We start from the raw sequence: 26,155 nt of genomic DNA on the forward strand, positions 1-26,155 counted from the left end.
TTTGGATGATGTCATGGATCAAGCTGTTTATTTTGATCAGGATATGAATGAGATGCTTCCTGGGGCTCTTCTGTCTGCCGCCTGAAATTCCCTGCCAGCTGGGCCTTCCCGGGCCTTCACCTGCCTGTCTGCTATTTGAGCAGTGCTTCTGGCCCTTTCATTTAACTCCACCAACATGCTTTTATTTAGTGCCTATTATGTGCCAAGTGAAGCTGTGCCTCCCCCTCTGCCCAAGTCATAATCTGGAGAAGGTACCCACTTTCATTTTCATAACTGTGGCACAGAATTATATATTTGCTCTCCGTGCATCTCTGTAAAATGACCTATATGAGGACAGGAATCGGAGAGAAATAGAAAATGACAAACGTAGACAAGAGCTGATTTGGTAGGGTGTGGGGAAGGTGGGAGTGGGCAGCTTTTATTGGTATAATGTTGCCTCTGCAGACATACACGGAGACTTTGACAAGTAGGTCTAGACAGAATGAGCACAGTACACATCGGGCACTATAAGACGGGGGCGGGGGGGGGGGGGCGGGGGGGTGGAGGCAGCACAGACTCACTTTCATGCCGGCGCCTAGAGAGTCTTGGTACAGATGGCATTGCAATATCAACATTAAAGGAGGAATTGTACACACCCTATGAAGTAGGCTATGGGATTTAAAAAAAAAAAATAGATTCATCCATTCAGTCGGTCACTCATTCACGGCTGAAAATACACAGATAATTAATACACAGTCCATGCCCTGGAGGCAAACAAAGGAAGAACAAACATGAACACATCATGAACACATCAAGAAATGTTCTCTACCAGGTAAACCCAAATCCAAAAGAAGGGTTTTCTTAATTAGCAATGAATGATACCTTCCCATCTTCACAGCTCACTGCATATAAGCCACCTGTCAGTTGTATTATTACTGTTGTTGATATTATTATTTACTGTGTGTGTGTAGGGCTTTCTGGGAGACATGGGAAGGAGAAGAGAAAGTGAGTGCATCAAAAAGAAGAGCACATTTTAAATGGAGGCCTGGACGGGAATGATAGCAATTAGAAAACAAAGCCCTAAAATAGAGTTTGTGGAAAACTTGGGGGGAAAAATCCTTAACATCTGAGTGAATCCTGGAGTTACTCACTGATGCCTGCAGCCTCCTGCCTCCCTCCGTGCCCAGGGCTGTGCTAAGGAAGATGGTGTGTTTTGTTGGATGGCCCTCCTTCCTCCTAGTGGCACACTGCACGCTGGTCCTCTCTGGGGCCTGGAGCCGTGCTGACACTGGGCAGGTTGTTCGCAGAAACCTCTTCCCCTCCCACAGACACTCCCATTTGCTTTACAGAAACAAGGCCAACACTGGGAAAAGGTGGCTCCATGGAGAGCTGGGGACTCAGGCGGCGCTCTCTCCTTGCCAGGTGGTTAAATGTGAGGGCAGTCTGGGAGAGACAGGCCCCGACCCTTGACTGCATTCCTGACCCTTGACCCCAAGGGCAAGTTCACGGAAGGAGAGGACCCTCGCCAAAGGGGCTAGCTGCAACTGGCTGGCTCCATTCTGCCTCGTGGATGGGTCTTAAGGATGAGGCGCTGAGTGGATGTGCTCTGGGGTGCTGGCTGGCTCCACACTTGGCTTCCATTGGCTGACAAGTGATGTGATTCATCAAAAACAAACACACCGAAAGCAAACAGATGAGCAAACCCAAATTGTACCCCATCACCACCATGACCACCTAAAATTTTACTCTCCAAAGAACTCGAGGTTTAAGTTCATCTGAATAAAAGAATTCCTTTCTCTCACCTCCCACCGCACTGTATATAACATTAAGCATTTCTATGAAAAAGTATGTCTTTTAAAAAGCCCATGGTCTGTTCTGTTTGTTTATGTGGGTCTTTTAAAACAAGCTGCCATTTTTAATATCTTTTTTCTTGAGCTCAGTGCAAAAGTAAAATTTCTGTAACTAAAATAAATTAGAAAATTTTAGTGCAGGATAATTTGACAAAAAGAAATCAGACTCTTTTTTCATTTAAAGAATACATTAAGGTTAAATGCATTCTTACACACACACACACACACACACACACACACACACACACACACCAGCCTCTGCAGGAGAAAGTACACCAGAGAAGGCTCTGCGTATTTCTATTAATTTCATTTTTTGAACAATTATATCTTCCCATTAACATCGAACATGGGGAAATGGATTCGGGACAGTTTGGGGCCATGCGGGGTTAAACACCTTTTTCTTCTTCGCCAGTGTGCTCTGGGGATGCGAGAACCCCGGTCAATAGACAGATATATTGACTTGTTATTATTTAAAGTTGTTTAACCAGGTAGAGATAAACGAAAGCTTTCAGCAGCTGAACTATCACACAAATCACAATTAAGGTGGCATATGTGTTTGCAAGACGTAAAATCAATTCCCGCGAAGATAATGTTTTAGTCTCTATTTGAACTTGAAAACAGAAGTAAATTTTCAGCAGCAGCAGCAGCAGCAGCTGGGCTTGTTCCATCCAGGAGGCTCTCTATTAACTGTACAAGAAGGCCCTTTATTACCTCTCCTAATGGTTCTCCTCTATGGTTTTGTCTTCATCAAAAAAGCCAAATTGATTGCTGCGGTGCTGTTTACTGATGTGGCTTTGAGGACAGCAGCAGCTGGGCGCTTACCCAGCCCAGTTATTTGGACCTCTCTCTCCCTTCTGTGAGTGCTGTTTATAGTTTATGAGGAGAGAACAATGGACCCCTTGAGGCTACTGGTTGCACTGGGCCTGGGAGGGAGGGGGATTGGCTTCTTTCTCAGCCCCACTCCCTCGGGTAGCCTTCCCTGAGCTTGCCTGGGTGGGAAAGCCTGTGGGTAGGAATGAGAGTTATCTTAACCTAAAGTCATCACTGTGATTTAATCACCCTCCAAACTTACTGCCAATGGGATGTCACCTCACCTCACCTAAGGACTGTGCCTCACCTTTTATCATTTTAAACATATAATCATGAGTGTGGTCCTTTTAATTCCAGCCTATACTCCCAGGTGGCCAGGGCCACATTTAATGCCACTAGACTCCTAAAATTGGACTCAGTATGCTGCTGGCACATAGTAGGTGCTCTTACAAAGGAGGCCATGGATCTTGGGAATCCCCTAGTGTGAAGGCCTGGATCTAATTCACCTCCTTATCACATTGCCCTTTGCAGTCTTCATTCATGATGGTTCATGGGAAATGGGGCCAGTTTAATGTTTTCCTCCTGCTGAGTTCTCCCTCTCCTTTGGATAAGATATGAAGGTGCGGGCTGAGCTGGATGAAAAATGAAGGTGGACAGAGATTGACCTTTGGAGGTCACTGGGCTTGCCTGTGAGAAAGTAAGAGAAAAACTATTTTGAGGGCATACTATAAAAGTTTGACTTCCCTAGATCAGAAGGTGTACAGGGTCACGATGGTTCTGGAATGAAGACAGAAGCAGATTTGTAAGGAAAAATGACCAGCCAAGAACTAGCAGCCAGGGAGCCTGGACACCAGCTCCATCTGGGTGCTAACCAGTTAGGCGCTAACCAGCCTGGGTGCTAACTAGTTAGGTGCTTGCTAGGCAAGCCATCAGCTTTTGTATTGTACGAGTAAGATAATTTGTCTCAACGGTGAAGCCCAAGCTTCTTAAAACATGAACACTTATGGAAATAAAAGATCAGCTTTACTGTCGAAGAGAAACGGACAAACAAAATATGCCAACAGAAAAACATGATTAAAAAAGAATACCTATTCTATTTGGACCTATTTCCTTTCGGACAAAGAAATAAGTAGGTAGATACCATGGATTCTTCCTTCTCAATACCTTCCATATCTGTATGATGCTTTCCAGCCCATGACTATCTCCTACATCAGACTCTCATGACCACAAAAATGGACCACACAGAGATCTTTACCTCCCCCCCTTCCTTCCTACTGGTGTTCACTTTCTCCCTTCCACTCTGCCCAGTGTATCTCTGTGAGGCCTCTGCTCAAAAGCCTTGGGCTCATTCATTTAACAAATACTGTGGTTCACCATGAGTTGGGCACCATTGTAGATGTTTGTAGAACAGCAAACACAAACTGTCTGCTGTCATTGAGTTTGGTGTAGTGGACGGTGACAGAGGATAGATGATGGATGGGTTGGTAGGTAGGTAGATAGATACTTTTACATAGACATAAATTTATATTTATTTAAAGTCAATAGTTCCCTTTTGCCTGAAAGGAGTCATATTTGACTGAATGTATTCCATATTTCATTGTCCATAATCTATTTCCTAGGCTGTGATTTTTGTTGATTTTTCTGGTTTTGTTCAAACCAGAAAACAAAGAGAAGTGATTGTCTTTCACTCACATGCCACTCTATTGTGTACTTAGAGCTTGAAATTAAATTATTTCCTCTTCTCACTTCTTTGTAGGATTTACTTTCCTTCTTTTCTGTTGCTTCCCCAAGTCTCTCAGACTCATGAATAGTTTAGCCAACAATACCAGGGCCATGTTTTCAATGGGAAAGAGGAATGGGTAGGTGCTGAAGAGCCCAGCCATTTTCTAGGCCTGACCCCTGGAGCCAGGAGGTCTCTGGTGGTAGTTTTCCCAAGAGCTAGAACCCCTTCCCCCCACCTTCCATGCTACCACCTTCCTTTCTGGAAGCTCACAAAGAAGGTGAACTTACAAGAAACACTTACAGGACTTGCTCTTGTGTTCTATTAATAGAGAGCCCAGTGTGCTTTGGAACATGGGGTCAACCCTGAGAATGGCAGGCAACTTGGTGTGGAACTGGGAAAAGCGTGCCATATGGAATCAGACCATCTTGAACTGGGTTCCCAAGCCTTCAAATCTCTAGCAGTGTCCTCGGAGCTTCAGTGAGGGCAACGCATTACTTCTGAGGCTGTTTCCAATGTTCTATGAATCCATACCTGGGAAAGCTCCTTGCCACATGTATGATTTCCATAAGCATATACACGTTAGCAGCTTTTGGCCCTTGCTCAGCTACTACCCTAACCTGCCTCCTCCCTGAACACACATTGCTGTTGTCATATGCTATTGTGCAAGGAATGGGTCTGGTGAAATATGTTAACCTGTAGATATCACTGTGCTAAAACAAAGAGAATATTCAACAACAGAAATTTTACACACATACACACACACACACACACACACACACACACACACACACCACACACACACCCCTCCAATGGTCCCTTCCACTCCTTGTGTTACTCTCTTCCTCAGCAGTTTCAACATCCTTAAGGTAAGACTTAAGAGGAGGGAAGGGGCAGTTGAAGAGTGCTGATACTACCCACAGAACAGATCAGTACAGGAGAGAGCAAGGCAGGGGCAGCAGGGAATTCTGTGAGTAACTCGATAAGAAATTGACATGAAAGGGGACACAGTCAAATAAGCACACCGACTCAGGTCCTGGAGCCGCCATCTCACAAGGGGGAGAAGTCAGGTTGTCTGGGCTGCCTGTGTAGCAATGAGATGGAGACTCTGGCTTCAAGAGAGCTGGTGCCTTTGTAGCTGAGGACCTCCGATAAGTCTCTTTACTGTCCCAGCTGACTCAACCATGCAGCTACTACTTCTCTAACAAGTGGATTCCCCAAAGACCTTTACTGAGAAGAGACAGAAACTGACTTGGTCTTGTAACCAGAGCAACCGTCCTTGCAAATCCACCAGGCAGGGAATAAGAGCAAGAGCAAGAGATGCAGGCTCCATGGGCAGAGCCCAGCTTGCCTTCTTCCTCAGGGACAGCCAACCGCGAAAGCACCTACACACCCTGCAGGGTCTCAGCCCCGGGACATCCATAGACAACCACGATGCATGTGTAGTTGGTTTCTTATGCCCTAAGGACTACACTGAGAAATAGGGAAAAGGTTAGAAGGAAGTGGATATTATAAAATACACAGAGAGCTGGATACTCTGCTAGGCACTCTACACATTTTGATTTCATGATTCCAATAACAAACCTGAGAATGTGATTTAGAACAGAATCCTCTCTTATCTTACACTATGCCTTCTGGACCATTGTATGTGGTAGGTGTGGGGTGGTTTGGCAATGGAGAAGACAGAGCAGAGTGTGATAAAAAGAAATTAAGTAATTGGCTGCCTCTTTGTGCCAAGCATCTATATTCCAGAAGCTTGCCAATTCCTTTTGTGCTGCACCTTCTACTATACACCTCAGAGCAGTGTCATGGTATAGTTACTAACTCTGCTTTGAAGGTGAGCACACTGAGGCTGTAAGAGGCTGTGCTCGTGTATGACAGAATCGGGGTGTACATTCAGCTCTCCCTCACTTGCAGATCCTGCTGCCTCAGCTCAGAGCAGTGCGCATACACGGGCCCAAACTCCCATGGCTCTGTGTTCACATACACTGAAGGGCCACCTGGAAAATCGTGTTGCCTTGACAGGCAGCCAGGCACCGTGGCTTCCTGCTACGATTCATGCTTCCCTAGTTTTAGGAGAGCTGCTCTGAGAATATTGGGGGAAAAAATTAAACAAAGCTAGAAGTATATCTATATTCTTGAATCATTCAAATGGAGTCAGAAGTAGCTCTCCAATGAGGTTTGGAAGCTTAAGAACTTTCCTAAAATTTGTTCACAAGCAAGTGATCATCAAATTATATGGTAAGAACGCAAAGAGGACTTGCCTTGCTGTAACAAAGCAGATGGATTGTAATAAAACCCGTCCAAACACTCTCTGAGCCCAGCCATTCTCTCACCACACAGGGAATGGTGGTTTGGCTCTAGTGTAAGACCTGAGAAGTGCCAGATCCCATCTGGGTGGTGGGACAGCTATGCCAGTTTCCCCTTCCCTCTCAGTCATCTGTTAGTTGTTCCCTGATTGCCGAATCCAAGGACTGCTCTCTACCCTGCCATCACAACGAGCAATGAACACAGTACCTTTGTGAGACAAAATCAGGAGACGCAGGAAATGGACAATGAGAAATGACTTGCAAATGACACAGGAGCTGGGGTTCCATGGAACTAAAGTGGAGGTGGAGGGAGGAAATCAGCAGCCCTTCTAGATGAGGATGGACATAATGACATGACTCAGGAGAGCGCTGATGGTGCTTAAACCCCTCCACCTGGGACTTCTAAGGAAGCTTAAAAAGATATATAAAAACCAGATGGAACCTTAGCATCTTCTTTAGTTTTCAGAATCACAGAAGATACCATCTTCCACCGCGTTGGCAAAATTGGAAACATAGAATATTCCCCGTATCTCCATCACCACATGCATCTATTCCTTCCCAATTGATCTGCCCTCTAACAATCACTTCAGCTTTTCTGCTACTTCTTATTACTCCCATTTTTTCACCTGAATTATTTCAATTTCCCTTAACATGTTTTGCCCTTGGCAGTTTAACCAATGCCCATTAATCTACCCTCCTGCAATAGTGACCTTTCTCTGTGTGAATTCCATCTAGGCTCCTGATTTAGTCCTTTGATGTCTGCTCTATCTATTTTAGGACAAATCCCAACATCTCAGCATTTCCTGCAAAGTTTTTAAGACTTTTGCTCTTGCCTGCTCTTTCCACCTTCTGTCCTGCCCTGTGCCTCAGCCTTCACCCTTCTTGGATAATCTGTACTTGCAGTTTCTTGACCTTGCTATGCCTTTGCCATTACTCAGTTGCTCCTCTTCCCTCCCTTTTCATAGCTAATTCCTTCAGCTCCTTCAAGACTCAGCTCAGGCATCTCATCTTCTACAAGTCTTCCCTGAGCCCTGATGTCTGCATATGTGCCCTTTACTGGGTTATTCTAGCCCTTGAGCAACACCTACCATGTTGTGCTGTAATTTTAAATCCTCCACTGGACTGGGACTTTCTTGAAGTTAGACACTATTTTGTGTTTGTCTCAGTACTTGTCATATATTAGGTACTGCATACATGTTTATTAGATTGAAAATTAAGACCCACTCTATTTTTTCAACATTTCTGTGATGGTCTTCCAAAAATCCTCCCAGTTTTCTAAGCTTGCATCCAGAAATCAAAAATGTGTTTCTTCCTTTTATTTTTATTTTTTTAAATATATTTCTTTATTGATTTCAGAGAGGAAGGAAGAGGGAGAGAGAGATATAAACATCAATGATGAGAGAGAATCATTGATTGGCTGCCCCCTACTGGGGATCGAGCCTGCAACCCAGGCATGTGCCCTTGGCCAGAATTGAACCTGGGACCCTTCAGTCCGCAGGCCGACGCTCTATCCACTGGGCCAAATTGGCTAGGGCTGTTTCTTCCTTTTAAATTTCAATAAAAAATAACACCAAAAATATATTTTCTTTGTTTTTTGAAAGAGGCAAACACCGTTGAAATTCTATCTTATAGGGACTCAGGAAAGTGAGGACTTTGATGGAAGGCTGAGGAAGGAATAGGGGGGAAATCTAATGCTTATTTTGTAACTTATATGCACCAGGCACCATGTTAAACATTCTTACTTCTTTACAGGTAATCATTCTCACAGCCAGGCTTCTGAGGTGGGTATTATTACCGTTGGGTTAACTAAGAAGAGGCTAAAGTTCAGGCAGAATAAGAAATTGGTTGAAGGCAACATAACAGAACTTGTTAGGTCAGAATTTAGAAATAAATTTCCCCAAACGACATCATACTCTGTCTCTGTAGAGAAAATACTTACTTTGAGGACTTCAGCTAAAAATGAAAAGAAAATGTCTTACGGGATACAGCAAATCATGGAGAGGTTAAAAAAAAAAAAGTAAATATTTTTATTTTTGGCATAGGAGATGCTGTTAGACATGTAAATGCAAATGAATCCCAGAGTTATAGTCAACTCTTATCTGGAGAGACTCATCTTAGGGGAAAGTATTCAGCAAGTCCACAGTTAACTTGTGCCTCTCACCCTGGAAGTCTCTGCTATGCCCATGCCTAATCTCCCTTTTCTCCTTTCCCTCATCAGAAAGGCTCATGGAGCTTTGAGATCCAATGAAAGTTATATATGCTCAGTAATCCCGTGTAAGAATTAAACTTAATATGCTGCCTGGATTTGACATTCTAGAGTTCTCTCTCTCTTTCTCCGGGAGTTCTTGTGTGGGCTGCTTCTCCAGTTGCACAGTGTGGCCCTTTGGCCATTTATGCTTGTAACCTCTTTCACGGTGCTCACCTAATCAACACCTGTGTGCTTGCTACATCAATAAAATACTTGAGCATTGCATGGGCCATGGTCCTGGTACCATATTAATTTTTGTGGTAATATATCTGTTCACCATATCCGTTGCCTGTATTAGCTGTCTATATCCCAGATTTTCTTTCCTGGGGAGCGGGGGGGGAAGTGGAGAAAATAAAAAAGCTTCCAATAATTTCCCAATATCTGCTCCCTCTGTAGTCATTTTCTCATAGCTTTATCTGTATAGTTGCAATATTATACTGTAATGTTTCTTTTTATAGAGCTGTTTTTACCTCTCAGATGTGAGTTCCTTAAGAGATGTTCCTCACTAAATGTGATGCATGAATGAATAAATGGAAAAATATAAGAAAAAAAATTCCTAATGACCAGATGAACATGTTAAAAGAAGGTGGCATTGTTTTTAGCTTTAGGGTTTTGTTTTTCAATGGTAAACCTAGGGTTTGGTACCAATTTGTTATGCTCCCTAATTTTCATAAAAAATGAATAACTTATTTAACAGAAAATCAAAGAGCAAAAAAGAGGTGGTTGCCAGTTGAGGCCTCTCCTGCCTGTTTCTTCAATCATTTGTTATGCTCATTGCATGCCTTGTGTTAGAAAGTTGAACATCGGCATGTGCTCATCTGGGGGTTTCCACTCCCAATTCTCCATCCTCCTCCAACTGTAATACATCTTGCTAGCAATACGAATGCCTTGAGTATATTTCCTAAAGAAATCCTCTATGTATATGTTTTTAATAGGGTGTATTTTAGGCAAAAAAAAAAAAACAACAAAAAGTAATCCAATTGTTTAGCTGCTGTGCTTGAAAATAACTAGATAAAGCCTCTCTTGCGGAACGGAAAAATAACAGCAAAGATTTCCATTATCTTGAAGTGTCTTGGTAAATAAATAGGTATGCCTGCCAAAGGCTATATGAAGGATGATTGGTAGATGGATTGACAAGTGAGGAATGGATGGCTTAAATAAATAGATAGGAGCAGTCACATTAGGGAGGTGCATGAGTGTATAGATGGAATAAGGGTTAGATAAATGGGGGACATAATCTGTGAATGAATAGGTGAGTGGTTAGCTGATGGAGAAGTAAATTGGTACATTGATGATTGATCGAGCTAAGTGGCCAGATGGAGTGAAAGACCGGTAAATGTCTGGGCCAGCCGGAGAACAGACAGATGGGTAAACGTTTCAGCATGTATGAGCAGGAGCAGGAGAGGGTCAGGTGTGGATGGGAAGAGGATGATTAAAAGGAATAATAAAATGAAGATGGGAGAAGGAGCACTAAAGGTATTAAGATGGTTAAAGAGCTTTAAAATGTATTTGCTTGACAAGTCATGATTTTACAATGAGCCTAAGGAAACTGGAAACGCATCCATCAGTACCTACCATTTCCTTGGTATTTTAATTTTCAAAGAACATGACCTAATTTATCACATCATCTGTGTTCCACACCCTGTGAAGGAGACAGAGTCATGAAAAGTCAGGGAGGAGCCCTTGTCTACCTAGAAAGCCAGGAAGAAACACGCCTCAGGACTCTAACTCAGGGTCTTGGCCAGAGGTGCTAGCCATGCTGTACTATCAACAGGAGAATCTTAACCCCTTTTCTGCTACACTCCCAAGCCACAAACAGCCATTGGTTTTAAGCTTTATTTAGGCAAGTCTTGAGAAACCCAGTGGTTGAAAGAGGAACAAAAACTGCCAGAGTTGTGAACTAAAGCAAGCTGTGAGGAGCAAATTCGCAAATGGTACAGAGGAGGAAACTAACACTAGGAAGGTCAAATGCCCGTCAATGTCACCTATCTAGTTACTGGCAGAACTAGGAAGGGCTAGTTGATAGAGAAGCTGTGTGTACAAAAGAGATTATATCCTTTCCTTCAGAAAGTCAGATATGTGTGTGATGAAGGCAGAGGAGTTGGAGTGTTAATGATAGAGAAAGATGTTTTAGAGAAGGCAATCAGAGGGATGCAACTTCTTTCCCAGATCTCCTTTTCATGCTGTTACCCATAAGTTTACTATAGTAAAACCAAAGCTGTAGGACAATAAAAATGGCATATTGGTCTATGAACAAATGGACATCATAGTCATTCTTGTCGCAGTTGTGAGTGGAATCAAACAGCAGAAATGACTAAGGAATAGAGTGACCAAACTGAGGAGTACTTGGTCATTGCATTTCTGAAACTTCTCTTCTGATTCCATGGAGCCTTGGTCAATAAATACAGTTTGTAGGCTTTGAGGCTACAGGTATATCTTACAGTATTTGTAAATGGCATAGATATTAGAGATACAGGTATAATAGAGAAAGTGCTTAGACTGCCTTCCATGCTGTATGTGTGTGTATCCTTGGGGAGAGAGGGGAGAGAGAGAGAGAGAGAAAGAGAGAGAGAGAGAGAGAGAGAGAGAGAGGAGATACACTTGCATTCCTGATTGTGTCTACTCCCCAAAGCCTAAACCACATATATGGGAGTAGCATAGTCAGCTTCACTTTTCTCCATTCCTGAGTGCTCAATGATATAGCCTAATAACAAGCCCCCCCAAAATTACAAATTTCTTCGAATTTTATTGATACACTGCACAATCACAACCATCTCGTGTTCATCCTGAATTAGAAAAGGTTACAACTACAATGTAACATGCACAAAATTCAGGTAGTATATTCACCCTTAATACAATTATTGACAGAAATCAAGTGTTCATTGATTTTTAAGGAAAAAAAATGGGGAAGAAAATTAAAGAAGAAGAAAAAAAGAACTCTAGAAAGCTGACAAAGTTATACTCTTGTATCATGTGATAAATTTTTAAAGCATTTGAACATAGATTTGCTTTAAGGATAATCGTGAGAATGGGCACACCCATTGTCTGACATAGCTATAACGGCACTATTGATAAGTCATAATTTTTTTTTTAATCTAGGGGACTCTGAACTTGACAGAAACATTTTCGTACACGCACACATTCCGCACAATTGCACTGTACATGTCACAAAAGTTTTTGAATGATTAAAAACGCTCCCTCTAACTAACACGAGGGCAGCTATTATTACTTATCATTGCTATTATCGATGTCCTTATAGATCTGCCAGTAGCAGAGAGTGTGGTCAAGAAAGAGTAGGAAGGTTCACAATCTTTCTTCCTGCACTCAGTGGTGTGGAACAACTGTGTGCCTTCCAAAGGGCACCATTGAAAGACACAAAAAGGAATCTCTCAAAATATGGGAAATTAGGTTTGGCTGACTACTTTCAAGTTGAAGACAATTGGGCCTAATTGAGTCCACTCCACATTCCTTTGGACTCCCAGAATTCTGCACCTGAAGGCTAAATTGCACTCGTTCAGCTCTTTTTGCCATTTCTTTTAATTGCAAATCTTTTTTTTTTCCTTCCTTTCATTTACTTCTCTTCTCTTAAATAAGAAATGAGGGAAATGAGACTGGCATTTTTATTTGTTTACTTTTAGTGATCATTAGGCATTCTCATCATATGGTGTATTTTTTTGAAAATGATGCCTTCCTAGTTACACACCTGTGAAGTTTTATTGCAACTGCTCAAACATATTTGTCTTAAAAGAAAGACACAGGGAAACTTTGGATAGTACCACGGGGAGGCAAGTGGGTATAAGCATTTCTAGGTATAGGTCTTGTGCAAAATGAAGATTCTCCTTGTTGGACAAAAAAAAAAAATTTTTTTAAATGAATTTTTCCAAGAAGAAACATTTTATGCTGCTCTTCCTATTTCTAAAGAGATTAAACTTTTCTCTTTAAAAAAATAAAAAATTGTGTGTTGTTTTCTTTGGGGGGAGGGGAGAATGGAGGGCTGGTTCCAGGTACTGCAAGCCACTATTTCTCTGGTTAAGAGAGTGAAATTGGGAAGGATTACCTCACCCCCTATCTCTCCTCATCTTGAGCCATTTCTCACATCCTTCTACTGATGGCTGATGCCACTCATACAGCACTACAGAGGAGAAGACAAGCTCAGTGGCGTTAAAAGCACCGACCAAAACTAGGTTATTCAATTCACAGCCACTCCTGATGCAGTGACAGTGATACACGCTCTTCGGATCCACTGCCCACCTTGAGGTTCTCTACACTTTTCACAAAAGAGTTCCTTTGTCATAGGTAGAACTTGCTAATTCTTCCATGTTGAGTGCAAGGCAACTGGGTTGATGCAGAAACAGATCCTTAACTTCATCCTTGGTTATGGAGTTCCTAGGGTCCCAGAGCACACTTTCCACCCAGGTCTTGAGAACTCACTGCCCAATCTTGGAAACATACCATCTAGTATGAGGCACTGGTTTCAAAGGAAAGAGGCCCACACCTCTTTCTGATACAAAGCCTTACCTTTCCTTCTATTCAGTTGAGCACAATTGCAGAAGAACAATCATGCACAGTGCACTCCCTGCATAAAACATACGCATGTTTCACCACCATTCTCCTGTATGTCTCTTCTCCCCCAGTTAAAGCACGAATGAGAAAAATTAAAAGCACTTGCTTAGACTTGCAGATGACTATATCAGGCACTTGACATTAAACTTCTGAGAAAACAAGCTTGGCCAGAATCTTAACACTAGCACTTTCATTGGCATTACTTTGGTGGAAGTCCATTTCAACTGTGTCAGGGGAAGGGGCAGGGTTTCAGAGTAACTGCATTGCTGAATTCCTCTCACCTTCTCTCGGGATAAGCATTACTTCCCAGGGAAAACCCGCAAAGAGCCATAGGCTGCTCAGAGACTTGTTTGCTTTTCCTCCTTTACCCCTACCCCATCCCCACCATGGACACCTTGAAAAAAAAACACACATATCCAGCAGGCCTTATCCATCTACCCTCCATATGTAAAGTGGAAAGAGCACGTGCACCTGTGGATATGGACTTTACTGAGCATTTGCTGTTCGGTGTGCTTCAAACTGTTGGGGAAGACCTACTGTCATATAGAGCCATCCCCACCAAAGTAACCCAAACCACACAGAATCTGGGGGACATCTGTTGTGAGGAAGAGCAATTTCCTTTCCCAGTTTCCTGGGGTCTTATTTACTTGGTTTTCTTTATCCCAGACAGATGAGGATTGGCTGTAGGCTGTTGCCCCTCTGAAGTGTAGCTGGAAAGGGCAACTACCAGAGGTGCTTCCTGGAGTCCAGAGGAAGAGGGCAATGTGGAGTTTCTTCGTGACTCTGAGGCCCAGCCTTGCCCTGTTCAGAAGGTTCTGGTGGTCTTGATGGCCCAAGGAGGGTGGGTCCCTTCCTCTAGGATGCATCTTGGCCTGAAGAATATGTACAGCTTGTCTGTTTCAAGAACCTGTTCTTCAAAACCACCAACTCTCCACAGCCTCCACATTTATTTTATTCCCAAGTATCAAATTGATGATCAGTAGACCACTCCAATGATACATTTAATTCTCATCCAACGTCTGACATCAACCCGACTCCAGGTGCTCAATGTGGTGACAGATCTGAAACACTGCTATAGGACTTTTAATTATGACTTTATGTCTGCTCATGATTGTCCCTGGAACTTGGAATCAATACACTGCTTTTGGCACATCATTTATGTTCCCAGAATCTGGCTCCTGGTGGCTCACTAGGAAATGCAGATGTCTGTTTACAGCTGGCAAATGTAATATTAATTTCACTCGCACCAGCTCTAACTCTTATGAAAGTGCCTAAGTTTTTGTATGCCAAGGCAAAAAGGTTTGTATTTTATATATGCACATAGCCACACACATATTTATTATTTATTATTTTGCTGAAAGAGGTTCCCAGTCGAGTCAGGGTAGGTGTGTGAGACAGTCATTGTGGATGCTTCTTTCTCACCCTCTGAGTAGGACAGTCCCTGCAGCAGAGGTGAAGGGAAACAGCCTTGTGTGGTTTTCAATGCCATTCTCTTGGATCACAGCATCCTCACTGGCCGAGTCCTTCTTGTCCCAGGAGATAATGTAGAAAGGTCAGATAAGCTCCTGTTTATATGCTAGGTCTGCTTTGAAGATGGAGAGCTGAGGACATTCTTCCCCAGAGCTGTGGAGCAGCAGCCTGTAGCAGAGGAAATTGTGAGTCACTTCCACTTTCCCCCTCTGTTTGCAGTGTTGTGTTAATCACGTGCTTGGAAATTAAGTCGATTGCTCAAGTGCCCTCCTCAGCCCAGAAGAGCTTTCTGATACAAACACCAGAGTTGTCAACACACCCACCATGTAATTGGCCTCATCGGCTTTTTACTGGATAGTTTTCAAACAGATGCAACTAAAACTGGAGCAGAGAGGAGACAGTAGCTGAAGTCATCGCACTCAGACAGGTGGACTGCTCTCTTTACGTTCCACAGTCAGGTGTGTTTGTTTTCTTCTTTGCTCTTGCTATTAAGAGAAGCCAGGTCCTGGGGTAAATGCTATAGGTTCCTGACATACACACTCTTGAAAGGCAGAGAGAAGCATGAAGGTTGGCACCTTGGTCCTTCAAGTGTGAAAAAAGAAAAATACGCAGCAATCAAGGCTTCTCCAGGGTCAACTGACTTCCCAAGAAGGTGGTTGTGGAAACAGTCTCTTCTGGGAATAGTGAGTGACTGATCATTAGAATTCTACTTTGGTCCATCCGTTAACAGCATCTACGCTGTTGGGTAGATGGGATATCACATTCCAAAAAGTCCATGACATATTGCTTTTCTATGTTGTTAGCCTGTGAGATCATTGGCTTTCACATAAGAAGCTGATAGTAATTTTGAAGATGCCAATGTCTGCTAAAGGTAGAGGAGAAATGAATACAGTTGAAAAGACACAATATGATTAGACATTAATATGGTAATGAATTGAGAGTGCGTAGTGAGGAAAGAAATAGAAAGAAGTGTTAGAAAATTACACTGATGGATTGACAAATAGAATAAATAGATTACTAGAGAGAAAGATGGGTGGATAGATAATTGAATGGAGAGGAAAATCAGACAACTGAGTAGATGGATAACTATGATTACTTTGATAGATAGCTTGATAAAACCTAAACAATCAGCCATCTATGAATCATTTTTTATGAGCTGAAGAGCATTTTTTAAGGGAAATACTATTCTCAAAATGCCTACCCCCCTTTTGGTCATTTGACTTCTAAATTTTTAATATGGGGTAGAGTGAATAGCTTCAAAGCTCAAATCCCTGTAGCTGGTGAGAAACGCATATAGAGCAGAGTACCTAGAGAAGATGCAAGATTTTATATATATATATATATATGTTTATATAGATGTGGATACCTTGAGATAACTTCCCAGAAAGAAAGGATGTGAACCCTAATGTAATTAGATAATAATAAACATGGAGAGAGGGATATGTACATTGTAATCAGGAAAATGGTCCAAAGCTTAAAAGACACAGATAATAGGACACTTGGATACAATTCTTGCTGTGCACTACATTATAAGTCAAGTTGTGTCTTCATGGTGTTTATCACGAGGCACGGTTTTGCCCAAATGGAGCTCATGTTTTGGTATGTGGGACAGGAGAGGTTGGTGGTGATGATGATGGGGAGGGAAGCAGAGGAAAGGGAAGAGCCCAGGGAGCAGGAACAGATTCCATTTTTGGACACACCAATGAATGATTAGCCTACACATGGTAGAACCCTGCCCTCCCCTCCCCCAACCCCACTCATTGAAACTGGAAAAAAAAGTCAAATAAACAAACAAAACTGAAGAATAAAAATTTAAAAAAAAATCAAGAAAGAATATCAGAAACAAAGAAACAAAAAGAAGCCCAAACTGGTTTGCCCTCCGCAGTGTAGATTAAAGTCTGTGATATGGAGAAGCAGGCGTTGCTCAGAGAACCTATGGTTTCTTATCAAAACTTGATGAAGAAGTGGGCAAAGAGGGTCCCTGATAGCCAGAGACAAGCCAGCGCTCTAGAGGCCGAGTTTACACCATCAATGACTGCTCCAGGCCCTGTGTAGGGGAAAGAGAGACAGAGCCATTAGCATGCACCCAAAGGTACCATACTTATTGCTGAGCAAATATATAGACATGCTTCTCTGTGAGCATTCCCCCACCTCTCACTTCTACCACTGACCCTTCTAAGTCTGGACAAATGGAAAGTGCCATGGGGAGTATTTAGAAACTCAAAGGGCCAAATCACTGGGATGCCTTGACCACTATAGCCTTCTCTGAAAGGTGGGGGTTAAAAAAAAGGGGGGGTGGAGGGAGGTAATGACAGTAAGTTAGGCCTATGGGCTACAAAGTTAAGGCTGCAGACAGGGCTAAATGGTATGGCAGGACCTGATGGTCATTTCCCAAATATTACCACTAACTGTGTTCTGTCTTTGGAGATAGAATCCTGGTCAGACAGGGATGCAGGAGAGAGCCATGGGGTGCAGGAAAGAGTCCAGAGTAGAGAGAACTGGGAGGGGGGATTGGGAGGAACAGAAACATTTATGAGAAACAAATATGTAGGTGTTGATGTGGCAAACATTTCATCCCGTGTAACTTGGTATTGTGGAGGTTCCTCCTGAAGTAGTTGAGGAAGAATACTCAAGAGTTTTAAAGATAAGGATTGGGTTTATCCCAGCAGTCCATGGTGCCTCTTCAAAAGGAACAAAGAAGACTCAACCTGTCAAGTCGTAACTGCCAGCTAATGATGCAGCCTGAAGCAGTTCTATATGAGGCTCTTTCTTCCCTCCTTCTGACCCTTTCCACAGCCCTCCTGAGTCATTCACATTCCACTGAACAAGACCACAGAGTCACAAGTGCTATCCATTTCCTTTCATCTGTTGTCCTTGAGAAGAAAGACCACAGAATGGAATTATCCTAGCCTATTCAAAGGGCCCAGGGCAGATGTGTCTGTGGCTAACTCTGCCTCTGTGCTCCTCCATCACCTTTATTGGGAAACCACAGGAATTTAGGATCTTAATTAAGACAGCTAGCTAGCAAGCAGAGAGTATTCCAGGGAAAGCAAAAGCAAGTACAAGCCAAGGGATTCGAAGCCATCAATAGACATTCCTATGAAGCCTATGACAAAGGGAAGGAGTTGCAAGCAAGACAAGCATGCCTCCTCTTCCTTTTCCAGGCAGGACTACACTGCCTTTTTAGAAGTAAATTGGGTTATTGGAAATGAGCATGGCTACTTTAAAATGCAGAGGTGGAGCAGGGGCTGCTCAGACAGGGCCCAATCATTGGCTTGTTTGTCAACCTAATGGTGTGGATCTGTGCCTTCCTGGGAAGGGACTGATGCTGACCTTTGCTTGAGAAAATATAAGTCTCTCACTTCAGCAGAGAGCATTCAACTCTTCCAACTTCATGGATTTCAGCATGGATAACTTTTCTTCCTCTGATTTACAATGTACATAATTCTCTTATTGACTGAAAATTCATTTTTATATGATATCTTGAGAGTCTGGCTCATATTTCTCTGCAGTTTTTTTTAAATAGAGTATTCACAGACAAGGGCAGGATAATGTCTCTAGCTCAGGGCTACAATCTCAACGGAGGATCCATAAATATTTATGGAAAGTAGCCTGACTCAGGGGCCTTCATCAGTCCAGATATATACCCTGAGGAAGCATACTGGCTTACTGAGTTGGAAAATGTCCAAGTTAAAGTTCAAGGTAATTTTCTATATTGTCTTTTGGAAAAAAAAAGAACAATTTAGATTTTTAAAATGAGTTTATAAGAAAATAAGCCATGTAGATTTATAAAACCCATATGTTTATTTAAATGTCTAACCACCGTGCTGTACACCTGTGCCTTTATCAAATTCATTGTGTTGATATTAACTTAAGAAACAGTTGAAGCTCTAAAAGCTCTACTTCAGAGAGACAGAAGTCTTAGTGTAGGAATAACTTTTATCCAACTTCTACAGTGGACTTTAGCATTTTGGTGATGTCATGATACAGCATGAGGTTGTATATTGCTAAACAGAGAAGAGAAGTTAAGTATATAAGAAAGCAAAGCATAAAAAAGTGAAGTATAGAGAGAAAAGAAGGTGGCATCATAAAGAGCAACGAGTGTCTCTCGTGGGATATGGGTTGCCATCGATGATCAGTGCTGATCAAGCAGGGGTTACAGCCACATTTCAGCTTTAGTTGAGTGTTCCAAAGAGTGGAAGCCATGAAGGTGACTGAATGGATATAGAGGGTGTGCAGTTTGCTTTGGATCACTATGGTGACAAGTATGATTCTAAATGGTAAACATATATCAGCTCATTTAATCTTTACAAAACCCTTCGAGCTATGTACCATTGACATTCCCATTATATTAATGGGGAATATGAAGAACAGAGTCGTTAAGTATTTAACTATGGTTATACAACTTATATACCCACAGTTGGATTAGAATTGAGTCACTCTGTCAACAGAGTCTGAGCCCTTGATTATTACAACTCTACTTCCTCTCTGTGGAAAACAGTCCTTTTGCATTTTTTCCACGGATCAGAGCATCATGTGGTGAGAGGAACAATGGACTGGGAATCCGGAAATCCAATTTCTCATGTGACTCTGCCACTCCCTAGCTAAATGACGCCCTTTTTCTGGTCTTGGTTCTCCCACCTACAAAGTGAAAGGAGGTTGGAATTGATGACTTCTAAGACTCTTCTATTTGCATTCTGAGTTATTGGATTAATAGAATCCCTACATCTGGTGCTAGAATGGACAGCTGGTGAGCAGCCAGATGGCCTTTTCCAGTTGATACAAAAGTCATCACCGTTCTGTCTTTTTGCACCCCTGCATATTACAATACCTTGAGATAGCAACAGAGAACCAAACATTCCTAGGCCCCAAGGTTTTCTTTCCTATGGCCTCATTTTCTCTACAGCCTCAAGGTAAATGAGCCCTGGTTTATAGTATTATATAATACTAAAGGCCCGGTGCACGAAATTCGTGCACGGGGGCCGGGGGGTGTCCCTCAGCCCAGCCTGCACCCTCTCCAATCTGGGACCCCTCGAGGGATGTCCAACTGCCTGTTTAGGATCCCACCGGGATCGGGTGTAAATGGGCAGTCGGACATCCCTCTCACAATCCAGGACTGCTAGCTCCCAACTGCTCGCCTGCCTGCCTTCCTGATTGCCCCTAACTGCTTCTGCCTACCAGCCTGACCACTCCCCTGCCAGGCTGATTGATGCCTAACTGCTCCCCTGCCAGCCTGTTTGCCCCTAACTGCCCTCCCCTGCAGGCCTGGTCCCCCGCAACTGCCCTTCCCTGCAGGCCCGGTCACCCCCAACTTCCCTCCTCTGCGGCCTGGTCACCCCTAACTGCCCTCCCCTGCAGGCTTGATCGCCCCCAACTACCCTCCCTTGCAGGCCTGGTTCCTCCTAACTGCCCTCCTCCACTGGCCATATTGTGGTGGCCACCTTGTGTCCACATGGGGGCAGCCATCTTGTGTGTTAGAGTGATAGTCAATCTGCATATTACTCTTTTATTAGATAGGATAGCAGTTTACTGCCAAGGTAACTTTGGTCAGTGAGAAATGACTGAGCTATTCTGGCCAAAGAGTTAATCTAATGCAGCAAGATGGAGATTAAAACTAGCATTGCTTTCCTCATACAGATCCTGGACACATTGGAGATTTGGCAGGTGGGCCAATACTAGTTTCATGGGGGCTCTACAGGAGGGCTCTCAGGCTCTGTTCAGAGCAAGAGGAGAGTGATTCACATCTGTGTACCACTTAAGAAACAGTTGAAGCTCTAAAAGCTCTACTCCAGGGAGACAGAAGTCTTAGTGTAGGAATAACTTTATTCCAATGTTAGCATTTCACTCTTTACATTGGAGGAATGTGGGACAAAAGCCATCAACAATGCACTGATTCTTTACTTGCATCTGTACAGTAACCCTGATTCTACTGGAAGTGAAGAAAGCATCTGGGTTGCATCTGTCCCATCCGGCCTCTATGCTCAGGCCCCTCCCATGATTAGGCAAATCCTTCCTTGTGCTGTAACGGTGAAGTGATAGGTTGCTGCTGCTTAACTATTCGGTGTGGCCACATGACGATGAAGGCTTACTTTTGGTTCCTCAGGCTGGTAGGAGGCTTTGCAAACCTTAGCTCAAAGAATCTGTTACAGGGGAGAATGTGACACCAGAAGGACTCTTCCCCTGCACTGAACACACGGCTTCAGATGTCAAGGTGAAGATTGTCTCCCATGCCGTCATTTGTTCAGATCCCAGTTGTGCAAACTTCTCCAGGCAGTTGGAACCCGAGATAATACTAGTTTTAATTCCAACAAACCGGGTAAGTAATTCAAATGGTGTTTCCATTCTTATTTTATTTACATTTTCAAATGGAAATAGGGACAAAGATAAAGAAAGGTAGGTCTTATGACAAACCTAGAATCCAGAATTTGAATATGTAAGGCAGATTTTCAACTATTTAAACCCAAATTGGCCTGACTCCAAAATTGTCAGCATTAGTTTTCAACTATGTGTTCGTTCTGCTACAGAAAACTAACCCTGAGGTACACCTGGATAAAGGACAAGGGTTTGAAGAAAAGATGGGACTGAAATAAAGACTAAGGAGTTGGGCCCAGGAATGCACAGGCAGAGCAGATGTCTTCCAGGGCCTTGAGAAAGGCTTTCTGGGCCTCTGCACAGCCCTCCCTTGGCCTCACTGCCTTGTCTTGGTGGTCCTAAACATCCTTTGAGGTGAATCACTGACCACTGCAAAAGTGCAACTAATCCTGACAACTTGGGAGTCAGGCCAGTTTGGGCTTAAATCCTGTCTCTATGGCTTGCCAGCTAAGTGATCTTCACGTACTTTCAGTTTTGTCATTGAGAATGCGGGTGAAACACTGAGTTTACAGGATAACTGAAGAATTTGAGTGATGTATCTAGGGCCTGGTACAAAGTAAACATGTGACCCTGGCAATTGCTGCTCTGGTGGTTCCACACCGCCTACCTTCCATTAGGATGTTTTCCAAGTACGTTAAACCTGAGGTCAGGTTTTGGTGAGTGAGACAGTGAGGAGTTGAGATAGGTGAGATGGAGGTATTGGTGCTGAGAGAGGTCATTAGGGTGTGGGGCACTGAGCAGGGCCCACGGGAGAGGTCCAAAGCCAAGCTCTGTGGCAAGGCCAAGGGCAAAGGATCAGTCTACAAGGGCAATGGAAAGTCACAGCTGTTCACTCAATAGGTGTCGCTGGGAGCCGGCCATGGGCCAGGCTCTGTTTTCAGAGAGAAAGGTGAACACAAGCTCTGCCTTCACCAAGCTTGTGCTCCAGTGGGACCTTGAATATTCTCTGTACTAGTCTAAAACTAAATCAGTACACAAATGAACAAAATGAATAAGTATATAGTTAAATCCTCGCAGATTCTGAGAAGAAAACATTTGGAACAAATATGCTAACATCTCTTTCATCTCAGGAACACCCTTCCTACTGGATGATCTTGAAAAGACTGAATTCAAGAATTAGAGAGAACGGAACTTGAATTCTGACGCTGCTCCCCTCTACCAGGATGACTTTGGACAAGACAGTCACCTTCCCGGAAACAGTGATTATTTTTTAATGCATGAAATGGGGAGGGGATCATTTTCTCTACTTGCAGGGCGGCTCAGAGGATTAGTTCAGATGCTGTGTAAGATCACTGGGTATAAATAAAGGATGAATAAATATTAAGTAAATTAGAACCAGAAGAAGAATAATTGCTGATCCCTAAAATAGCATCTTTTGTGGGGATCATTCTTGAAGTGAAGAGACCTTGTAGAATACTAGGTTCTCAAGGATAATTGTCAAACACCAGCTGGAAGCAAAGTAGGCATGGCCAGCAAGCAGTGCCCTGGCCCCTCCTGAAATGATGCCAGGAGGCTGCCAGCCACAGAGAAGAGCTTCCCGAGGAGGCTGGTCCTTCTGAGGAAGGGTATTTAGATGCCCAACTTCTGGCAAATGCCACATGTAAGGAATCTTTTTTTTATGGTTAACAATTTAATTTAGTTACAATGGCTCTTACAAATATCAGGTTTAATTAAATATTTTTTCAGGGATAAATTGAAAGTAAGAACATGTAATTATGCTCTTTCCCCTTACTCTAGTCCCTCAGTCTTCACCCATTTCAATGCTAAACATGAATTGTTTTCTTTCCGCCTGAAGCTGAGCATTTTGAAAAGCTTAAATGATGCAAAGCCACCAAACAAACTGTGAGTGTCAACAAAGACTGTTAACAGCAGAATACTTTGGGGACGTATATGCAGATAAAAGCAAGTTAGCCTTCAGCACACAGAAAGAAGAGACAGAGAACCTTGGAAATGATCATGAGATAAATTTCAGAAATTGTAAATGGAATAAAAGTCAATTGGTGTGTCCACTCTGGACCAGAAGGAAGGTGTTATGGCCACAAGGGAAAGTCAAGAGGGGATAAAACAACTACATTAAGAAATAAACAGCCCTAGCCGGAGTGGCTCAGTAGATAGAGCGTCGGCCCATGGACCAAAGGGCCCTGGGTTCGATTCCAGCCAAGGGCACGTGCCTTGGTTGCAGGCTCCTCCCCAGTCCGGGCCTTGGTTGGGGCCGTGAAGGAGGCAACCAATCTATGCGTTTCTCTCACATTAATGTTTCTCTCTGTCTTTCCCTCTCTCTTCCACTCTCCCTAAAAATCAATGGAAAAATATTATGGAGTGAGGATTAACAACAACAAAACAAACAAACAAACAAATAAATAAAATAAAGTCCACTCTGGAGAGGCTACCTACTTTGTTAAATCACATAGGTTAAACATTTGGTATTTAAAAGGCAAATTTGAGCACTTAACATTGAATTAAGCTGCAGGTCTGGCTCCTGGAGCCGAGTTTGCTGCTGCATTCACGGGAGGGGAGGGGGAGGGAGAAGGAAGCTGATAGCCCTCCCTCTGCAGGAGCAGGAGTTGGAAACCCAGTGCCCAAACTCAGCACGAAGCTCCCAGAAAATTGCACAAGCTTCCTGATGAGATCCTGCCTCGTCCGAGGTTCGGCAGCTTAGAAATTAAGTGTCCGTTACAGGCAACGCAGGTATTGAAATGTGTCACCATCCTTCCTTTCCATGATCGCAATAAAAACATGGCATGGCTCTTTAGCAACAGTGGGCTGCGGAGCCGTAAACCTACTAAAATAGCAGGTGGTGGTGTGATCGCGTTTAAAGAAGAAAAAGAAAAAATACCCCGCAGGCACTTGCACTGGGTGGTAGCACAGTGAGATCAAGGAAGGATCTGAAGTCTCAGAAGATAGAGTTTTCTTCTGAAATTTGGATAGTTTTCTAAGTCTGAGTATAAACTCGGTGACCTTCCTAATGAGACACCAAAAGGATAATGACATTCTTGGTGATTAAAAGAGGAGCTGGGAAATCTAATTAAGAGATGTGTGCGTTACCCTTGTTGATGAAACATAAACCTATTTTCAGCTGCTGAAGACACAGCATCCCCCTTCCAAGGGGGCTTTCCTGCCATTGTCTGTAATTACAGTGCAGAGCGGCGTTGTTACCGGGGAGGTGAGCCAGGTTTTGGGCGGTGAGGACCAGCGAGCGGATGAGCAGCACACGCGGGCAGCCATGTTTGTGTTGTTCTCTCTAGCACACCCGGTTCCGCGCCAACCACAGACTCACGTTTAAGTTCCCAGCAGAAGTGAATGCAAATCTGTCAGCTCATCACAAACCTGAAAGAGGCGAGCCCGCGGTCCATGCCGAACCATAGGCTGGGGCGCGTGTGCTGACATCAGCACACCCTGGAAGCTCAGGCTAATCGCCAGATGTCAGTGATTCGGGCGGGGGTGGGGGTGCGAGGGAGCCACAAGGAACCTCATCAGAAACGAAATGTGAAAGGTCTGCATTTTGTTTTTTTTTTCCCTAATATGTTGACATTTTGCAGGTTTGGGAAAATACAAATGATGATGCTGCTGTCATCGGCCAAAAGCAATGGTGTTTCTCTCTGACTCATCTCCTCCCACCTGGATTTAAATTGTGGATTTGGAAAATAAAAATCATATACATTATCAGCAGGAAATGGACAAATATGTGCAGCTTTTGATGTCTCTGCAAGAAGAAATCCTTTGGTGAACATCTTTCTGAACAGGGAACTGGAATGTCTGATACAGTCTCGCTCACAAGAAAGACCCGCAGGAGGGGGGAAAACCCTAGACTGCAAAATTAGAACGAGGAGGCTGGAATGCAAGGGAAGGTGTCAGAGAAACAACACTTGGCCTTCCCTGGCGGGGCGGGGCGGGGGGGGGGGGGAGACGACAAATTCTTTTGAGTACTTGGCTTTTCTTTGGTGAGTGAAGAGGTTCATACTGTAAAGAGGCTGCAACGGATGCCTCATTGACTGGAAGCTATATTTATGAATTCGGCAAACATTTACTGGGCAATAACCATCGCAAGATACAGCCCTACATTCTTTTTTTTTTTTAATATGTTTTTTATTTCAAGGAGGAAGGGAGAGGGAGCGAGAGAGAAACATCAATGACCTCCCTGCAGATTTTGATGAAACAGGTCTGTGGCAAGGCCCATGACTTGCATTCTTAAAACACCCAGAGTGAGTCTAACGCAGGCTCAGACAGTGCTCTGTAAGGTGCTGGAAGACATGGACGGCCCCTCTGCTCAGTCATACTGAGCCTGGGCAGACCTATGGGGCAGGTGGGGAAGGAGCTAGAATCATACTAAGGCAGAATGGGAAGAAGCAAGTCACCATCTGCTCATGTCCCAGAAGCCAGGAGTGGGATATTGGGGGCCTCAGGGGGACCCGGAGCTGGGATGAGGCTGGGTGCTAGGAGGGAGCAGCGCTGCTAGGCCAAGGTGTGAAAGGCGCTGGGAGGAGGTGGAGATGCCACCACTGACGCTCCCTTTCGGGGTTGGAGGGAAAGGGAAAAGGCATAGAGGGTGGTGCATGGTCGGCATGCTCAGGGGAATCCTGACTCCTCGGCCCAGTCCTCGGGCACCACCAGGAGCCATTTAGGGGGAAGGTGTGGTTGTTTGGACACCTCAATAAAGGAGGGGGCAGGAGTGTGTCGGGGAGGTGGGTGGTATAAAGGCAGGGACTTAAGCGCTCTGCCTACAAGGACCCTGGGGTGCACGGGGAGGGCAGCAAAGGGTGGGAGATGAGAGGAGCTGGTCACTGCTGCTTCTAGCTGGAGAAAATCCCATTTGAAGAGCCAGCCTGGTATGTCT

General features: G+C 43.7%; 1 protein-coding gene across 12 annotated transcripts in view; it reads right to left on the reverse strand.

Annotated features, from left to right (window-relative positions):
• Positions 1 to 385: 385 nt before the first annotated feature.
• The window catches only part of OPCML (opioid binding protein/cell adhesion molecule like), a 936,906-nt gene continuing 911,136 nt past the window's right edge, over positions 386 to 26,155 (reverse strand). For 9 of the 12 annotated variants that reach the window (XM_080649639.1, XM_080649645.1, XM_080649642.1 and 6 more), the window contains one exon: positions 386 to 16,996. In XM_080649639.1, the coding sequence (XP_080505765.1) occupies positions 16,978 to 16,996 (19 nt within the window). In that variant the 3' untranslated portion in view covers positions 386 to 16,977. The remainder of the gene's footprint in view (positions 16,997 to 26,155) is intronic. The other 3 variants (XM_080649647.1, XM_080649641.1, XM_080649638.1) reach the window with 2 other exon arrangements.

This window comes from Plecotus auritus, assembly GCF_963455305.1.
Source record: "Plecotus auritus genome assembly, chromosome: 13".
Classification (NCBI taxonomy): domain Eukaryota; kingdom Metazoa; phylum Chordata; class Mammalia; order Chiroptera; family Vespertilionidae; genus Plecotus; species Plecotus auritus.